The sequence below is a fragment of the Dama dama genome, chromosome 2, assembly GCF_033118175.1.
Source record: "Dama dama isolate Ldn47 chromosome 2, ASM3311817v1, whole genome shotgun sequence".
In the NCBI taxonomy this organism is placed as follows: domain Eukaryota; kingdom Metazoa; phylum Chordata; class Mammalia; order Artiodactyla; family Cervidae; genus Dama; species Dama dama.
The window spans coordinates 24,540,934-24,548,287 of record NC_083682.1 but is presented as its reverse complement, the minus strand read 5'-3'; the positions used below and the strand labels follow the sequence as shown (position 1 = coordinate 24,548,287).

Here is a 7,354-nt window from a genome sequence, read left to right as displayed (position 1 = left end):
CTGACGATAAAGAGGAAGAGGAAAAGGTGAAAGAGTGAAGAGTGACATGGATTGAAGTCTGGGTTTTCAATGTGGAAATTTATTAAGAAATCAGATGCTGAGGGTAAGGACTCCGCGAGGCACTGTTCCCATGAGGAGAACAAGCTGTGGTGTGTCTGTAACCAGTCAGGCATCTCTTGAGCACAAGGGCTCTCATGTGGGAGATCCGTGGAGGAGAGAGTCCCCACCTCTGAACCCCAGTCTTGACAGCACATCCCTGTCCTCCTGCAGTCAGCCTCACCAGCCTGCAGTCCTGGCTGCTCACCCACTGCAGGTGTGACCTTGAGCAAGGTCCAGATCACTTCCCTCTAAGCCTCATTTCTTCAAGTGAGAACTGCAAAGCCTTTGTGGTAAATCAAATAAAGCATGTAGAGTTAGAACATTTGCAATGAAAGAAAATGGTGGCCTCTATAATTACTATGCCTCAGCCACAGCCCAGCAGAGTTTGGATCACCATTGGTCTGTGTTTCTGAGGAGGCTCGTCTTAAACTGTGTTGGAAGTGTGTATCTTCATAGCTGACATTCACTCTAGAAGTGAAAATAGTATTTTGTTTGATCCAAAGGTAGTGAGGATAAAGGTAAGGGAAACTCATCTGAGAATGATTTCTCAGATAAAATGAGCTGAAACTAATTAACAGCTGAGTCAGGGGTTGGCTCTGGTATTGATGAGAAATAATTAGAGTCTAAGATGCAGTTTCCAGGACAGGTGTCATGGGACTGGTCTTCCTAAAGCAAATGTGCCTTCTTGATTTGGGAAGAGATCCCTGGGGATAAGGCCCGGAGTGAGGCGGGGTCAGGATGCAACTGGCTGGGCAGTGGAGAGTCGGGACCCAGAGAGGCCTAAAGGAGCGACGCAGTGACTGGGGAGGAAGAAGAGGCCGTGGGGCTGCCCAGGCTTGTGCCCGAGTCAGGCCCCGCCACCGAGGAGCCCAGCGTGATGGCCAGTGCTCTCCCAGCTCAGGCTTACTCAGGAGGAGAAACTGGGGTCCTGAGAGTACTGGGGCGCAATGGGGCCATGTGAGCACAGGGCAGGGGTCCAGGTCACCGGGGATTCCTGGGACCCTCCAGTCACAGGCTCATCCTCCACAGAGCTTTCACCTTCCATATGGTGCCAGGAGGCCTTTCTCCCCAGGGTCTGACTCAAAGACTCCAGTTCCCATCAACATGTTCAGTTCCGCAAACGTTTATTGGGCAGCTCTGAGTACGTGTCTCAGTTCCTGGGGTGACAGAGTTCAGTGACCCTCTTACCCTGTTTGGAGGGAAGTGATGTGTGGCTCGTAGCTTAGTCCCAAGAGAATTCTACAGTCCTGCCTTCAAGGACTGTGTCCCTGACCCCACGCAGAGAGCGCCAAGGACAAGCTGGGAGACTAGACCGGGGACAGAGGAGGTGGCAGGACACAAGTGCCGGGAGGGAGAAGGCCTGGACTGAGAAGGGCCTGGAAACGGCCCCGGGGGAACCAGAGGGGCCTGGAGAGGGAGCGGGTCTGATTGGGGGAAGGCTGGACAGGGGGTCTGTCCTGAATGATGCTGAGGGTGTGTCCCGGAAACAAACACACAGGCACAGGCTGAGCTTCACGTGGCTGTCCTGCCATCAGTCCTGGAACCAACAGGCTGTCCTCATACCAGGAATGACACACAGTCTCAGTATTCCATCTCTTAAGCATTTATTAGATCCGCTGCCTTCTGTGGACAGAGAACACTCTAGCTCAGTGTCCCTGCCCTTGGGGACTCACAGCCCCGTCTCCTGAGCAGAGAGAGAGGCAGCTCAGTACTTGTCAGGCAGGCCAGGAGGTCTGAAGTGGTTGGGGTCTTTGCCGCTCCGGCCCCATTCGTTGGCAAACTGGTCAGCCTTCGTGTCCTCCCGTAGCTCCTCCCTGGTCATGCCCTTAAACACAGGGTCTGTGATTGCCTGAAGAGCCTCTCTGGCATCACTGGAAAGAAGGAGAGCAGGGAGGGGATTAATCCAGGACTATGAGCCCCAGCCCCACCCTCCCCATCTCTCCTCTTTCCAAGGGATCAGTGACTCTGAGAGGAGGCCAGGAAAGAGGGGCTACAACCCTGAGGCTCCCTGGCCTCAGCCCACCTCAGCCCTGCACGTTCCCTGGATGCTGGGGAAACAGCACCCATAGGGGGAGGGTTGAGAATCGCCTGTCTCACCAGCCTTGCTCTGCTCTTCAACCACTCAGACCTCACACTGGGCGCAGAGCAGGAGGGCGTTTAATAGTAGGAGGGCCCACAACCCTACTGGAAAGTTCTCCAGGGCTTGGCCCCTCCAGGTTGTTCAAGGCAGCCAAACTCTGCCCACCCATCCCTGCAACCCAGAGACCCTGGTACCTGATCACTTTAGCAGCCCAGACACCCCCTGGTCCCCTTTGGGCAGCATCATAGTTTCCGCGGGCGTGGAAGTATTTGTCTGCACCTATGTACCCGGCTTCTTTCATGTCAGAGTAGGCTCTCCACATGTCTTTAGTCCCTGGAAAGCAAAGCACATGGAGTAAGGATTATCCGGTGGAGAGAAAACTGAAGAATCAAGGAATGAACAATCTTCCACTGACTCGGTTTCAGCCTGTGGTCAGAGCACCACAAATGCCACAGGGTGAGGAGAGCGTTCCTTATGCCCAGCTGCTGCTCCTGGTAGCGGAGTGAGCGCCATTGGGGTGGGGTGGGGGAGGGCTACGGCTGTGGGACCCCTTTGTCTGACCCCTGTGATGCTGTCTCTGTGCTGCGTCTCAGTGAGGGCTCTACCTGATATGTTTAAGGACAGAGGGAGGTATCATTACAGGACAGCATTCCTCAACAGCATTCTATTGACATGTGACACCAGGTACATTGTTGCTGTCAGGGCTGTCCTGGATGTTACAACATGTGTAGCAGCATCCTTGACCTTTGAAACTATACCCCAGTGTGACAACTGAAAATGCACCCAAGCATCACCAAACGTCCCCAGGACACAAATTTGCCCTGGGTCCAGAACCACTGTTGTAGAGGAAGCTGCATGTGATAAGCTCCGGGGCACGTGGGTGAGTGAGGAGGCGACATGCGAGACAGATTCTGAGAAAGGGCAGACATACTCCTCTGCTCTGACGCCTAAGAAATGTATTCCTGCCTCATGAAAGGACCCCTTGTGACTTGATTCCCCTGCCTGTTAGGTGAGTGAAAGGAATCCTGAGAACTCTCTAGTGGATGGTACTGGTGATGTGGGCTGCTTGAGGAAGTGGGTCTATTCCTCAGCCTGGCTGCACTGTCCAATAATCTGGGGAGACCCTCAAAGTCCCCTGAGCCCTCACAGCCCAGGCCAGTCACCTCCCCATCTCCGGGCTGGTCTCAGGCAGCAGTAGTTTTCATGGCTCCCCAGGGGACTCCAAACTGCGGCCCAGATTGCTCAGCCCCCGTCTTCAGGAAGTGGTGCTGGGAGAAGTCGGTGAGAGCCTTGGCCTCAAACACAGCTGGGTTCCCACCTCTGTCCTGCCGCCTGCTGACGGGCACTCAGTCCCTGGGCGACGGACTTGGCTGCTCTAAGCCTCGGTTTTCTCCCCTTCTGGTGGAGAAAGATGCCCCCTCACGGAGGTTTTCCGCAGGTAATATACGACCAATTGTCCCAGCTTGACTGGAACGGCCTCTGTCTTCCTGAAACTGCCCAGTTCATGCTGCTAATGTCCTGGAAAACTCCCCAGCCCTGGGCAGAGAAGAAACGTGGGTCCCTCAAAATTGCACATTAAGAGCCAAGTTCCTGGTGGAGGTTTTCATATGATATTAGGTTCACAAACACACACACAGACACACACACACATACACACACCTTTATTTTTTTGTCAGTTTAGCGGCCAGGAAAGGGTAGGAAACAGACTAAACAGGGATGGTGTCACTCAGCATAGGAAGCACAAACAAGGTGTTCTGAAGGCCTCTGAATCATCCAACTAGGAAATGGAAGGAAGGAAGAGAGGAAGGGAGGGAGGGAGGAGTAGGGATGGAGGACAGGAGAGGAGAACATGGATCGCTTTCACCCTACATCGTGCAACTGGTCTGAGGGAAATTTCGTTCCATTTCAGACTTGTTTTGTGTCTTCCATTCATACTTAAATTTCAGCTGGAAATGATGCTCATTCTTTCTGTAGTACCTGATGGACATAAATCCTGTGCTTTCCAATCTGTCTGAAAATACTTCCCTAACACCGGGCACATTCTGCCACATAGTGTAACATCCCCTAGGACTGCAGCTCCAACCCTCAGGGGTGTTTAGGGTGAAGCCTAGAGGCCCAAGGATGCCATCGCCCCTCCATCGGCCTTACCTTCAAAAGCCTCACCAAGGAAGGAAAGCAGGCTGTGGGCTCCCAGCACCAAGGAGCAGAGAATGAGGCCTGTGAAGAGCTTCATTGTGCTGAAAGGAAAGGAGAGGGTCAGGGAGACACGGACAAGACTTTCACCCCTCTCCACTTTGGGGTTTGTATGTCAAGGAGAGCCTGGCTGCTCATTTCCACTAGACTCCCAGTGGTCCTACTAGGAGACACTGCAGTAGGACCTGACTCGCAGCCTCAAGCCCTCGATTCCGAACCCACCAACCCTGAACCCAGACTGTCTAGGAGGTCACCCAGGTGGCTTTGGTGGAAGAAGAGGACAGTTGGGTCCAAGTTGTGTCTTACTAAAGCAGCCTGTCGTTAATCAAAAAGCATTTCCCATGCACCACTCTGCCAGCACTGACCACATATAGGAGAAATAGAAATCAGAAGAGTTATGTTTTAAAGCAAATGTTTTCAAAGAAATGGCTCCTTGAAGCGGTTCCTCACCTGATCCCCAGTGGAGCAGAGCTGCTGGTCCCTGCCTGCTGTGGAGGGGTGGCCCTATTTATACTGAGCCATCCCTGGCAGGTCAGGGGGTGAGGATGACAGCTGGACTGGTGCCCGGGGAGAATCCCTGCAGGTCATTTCTCCTACGGATCTGCAAAGGGTGACTTACTGGACACCGATGGCTGTTCTCATCCACAGGTCATTTCCCTGGTTGTGCAAGCCTGAGGAAATAGGCAGTTCTGATCTGCCTGGTGTCTGCTGTCAGGGGTCGAAGGGCTGAGGCAGGGCCATCTGGAGAAGAAGGGTATGGAAGGTCATCTGAAGGGTGTGGAGCTCCAGGATGGAGGCCTCCTGGCGGGTGGAAGGTGTGTCATTAGAGGATGCTCTTCCAGCCTAGACCTTGGTATTTTCCTGGTCATTCCCTCAGGATGGTCCCTGATGAGCCAGATAGAAGATGTGTCAGAAATTAAATCCTTTGAGCTCATGTCCAAAGCCCTTGAGCCTCAAAACTGACAGATCAGCCCCACCGAATCGCTTGGGGGGTCTGGGCTCCTTCCACCACGCTGAGTGGCTGTGCTGAGCTCTCAGCTCCAAGGCAATGGAAAGCCCTCTCAGCCTCGAAGACAAGAGGTATATTATCTAAGTTGGATCCTGAGATAGGGGCAATCCTGGTAGAGAGGAGTTTGTGCTTCCCCAAACCAATCCTGGAGATGCCTCAGACTGGGCGTGAGAGTGTTTGGTGCAAGGTGTAAGAAACCCATAACAGGACACAGAGGGAGGCAACAGCTGTTATGGAATATGGCAGCCCAACTGGGGAAGTGCCAGGCTCCCTGTCTGGGGTTGGTGAAGGACAGCTCTTTGTCTGCTGTATTTTCCTGACTGGGGCTTGGGGTGTCACCGTCCTCCCTCTTGTCACTCTGAGTCAAAAATATCAGCAGTGTCATCCTGGCTGATGAGGCCCGTATGTGTATGAACAGAGCCTTCAGCTCTCAAGAGAAAACGTCACTGTGTCTCACCCTTACCAGAAACATTCTCTAAAGAGAATTCTGGAGACTGTAGTTCAGTCAAGCTGACATTGTTTTATGTTGTCTAAAGACAGAGCAAACAAGCAAAACCTGAAACCAAAGGAAGTTGATTGTTTTTTTCTTTGCTGGATTTTTTGAAAGAAAGTGAAAGTGAAGTCGCTCAGTTGTGTCCGACTCTTTGCGACCCCATGGACTATAACCTACCAGGCTCCTCTGTCCATGGGATTCTCCAGACAAGAATACTGGAGTGGGTTGCCTTTTCCTTCTCCAGGGGATCTTCCCAAGCCAAGGATCGAACCCGGGTCACCCACATTGCAGGCAGATTCTTTACTATCTGAGCCACAAGGGGCTTTTTTGAACTGGCCAGCAAATACTTTTTTTGACTCTCAACTCTCTGCCTGTTTAGTCAAATGTTATCTCGTCATTGTTTGCTAATATAAGTGAAAGACAGAGTCTTAAACTTGGTTTGAATTAAAAAATCTAGCATCTGGGAGGAGACAGACATGCCAAGATTTCCTTTTGACTTCACAAAGGTTTTTTATATGTATTTATACCACTTAGGACCAAAGATTGTCAATGACATCCGTAATAATGTTGTTATCAGGGCAACAAATCATCAGTTAAGACAACACAGCTGACTTCTTTTTTGGAGATTAAAAAGTAGAGGAAATGCAAACAATTTAAAAGTTCAGTTGCCTTCTGTGACTATTTTTAAAAACCTCTTCCAAGGACCAATTTAAACTTAAATTAACAGAAACCATGTCTGTCTCATCATGTTTATACCTATAGTGCTTATCACGCTCACTGGTGAATAACAGGCACTCTTTCATGACTTTATTCATTCTACTGGTACTTTCTGAGCTGTTCCTATATGTGCTGGATGTCTCTAGCCCCATAATGTTTATACTGTAGTAATCAGTAAATACGTATATTACACAAATAGTGACATCTCTCATTATTTAAATCTAATCTATCCCTGACAGTGTGCTGGTTGGAAAGCAGTAGTTTTTGGAGGGTCAGGGGTAGTAATATTTTGAATATCAATTATTTTAATTATTTTATAAGAGAAAACATAATAATCTTTTAAATAAATAAAAATTAACTAAAAATAGCTAATTTTTACAGACAATGTCAGAAATATTTGGAAATCTGTTTAGCAACCTATCGAGAATACCTATACAATATAAACCAAAACAACAATTGCCTAATTATTTAAAAATTAAAGAGCCCATTGGTGGGTGTCTTGTGCGAAATCTCCACCTAATACTTTAGAAACTTGGACATGAATTCTGTTTTCTTTCTGTATTGCAACAAATATGCCTATAAATTTTAAAAATTAAAAGATTTGTTAAAGATAATATAAATAATTTTGCATAATAAAGTATACAGGAATGTTGGTGACAGAATAAGTGAAAAAAATACACATCTAAGATTCATCTCTGTCCAAATTCAAGGAGCTGGGTGACAGTCTTTTCTACCTGCACTGGAAATTCTGTACACAGATGGT

At 49.5% G+C, this 7,354-nt stretch overlaps 1 protein-coding gene across 1 annotated transcript; it reads right to left on the bottom strand.

Annotated features, from left to right (window-relative positions):
* Positions 1-1,669: 1,669 nt before the first annotated feature.
* On the bottom strand, positions 1,670-4,857 carry LOC133073780 (serum amyloid A protein-like). The gene is made up of 4 exons (XM_061167743.1): positions 4,823-4,857; positions 4,328-4,416; positions 2,374-2,512; positions 1,670-1,970 (listed from the first exon to the last, which is right to left on the bottom strand). The coding sequence occupies exons 2-4, from the start codon at positions 4,410-4,412 to the stop codon at positions 1,805-1,807; spliced, it is 390 nt and encodes a 129-aa protein (XP_061023726.1). The 5' UTR covers positions 4,413-4,416; positions 4,823-4,857; the 3' UTR covers positions 1,670-1,804.
* Positions 4,858-7,354: the final 2,497 nt, after the last annotated feature.

Bases quoted from the DNA above. Each gene is read 5' to 3' on its own strand.
- LOC133073780 (XM_061167743.1), bottom strand. From the start codon at position 4,412: ATGAAGCTCTTCACAGGCCTCATTCTCTGCTCCTTGGTGCTGGGAGCC. The intron at 2,513-4,327 runs GTAAGGCCGATG...TTTGCTTTCCAG, and splicing joins CCTTGGTGAGGCTTTTGAAG to GGACTAAAGACATGTGGAGA. The intron at 1,971-2,373 runs GTACCAGGGTCT...CCTTCTTTCCAG, and splicing joins TGGGCTGCTAAAGTGATCAG to TGATGCCAGAGAGGCTCTTC.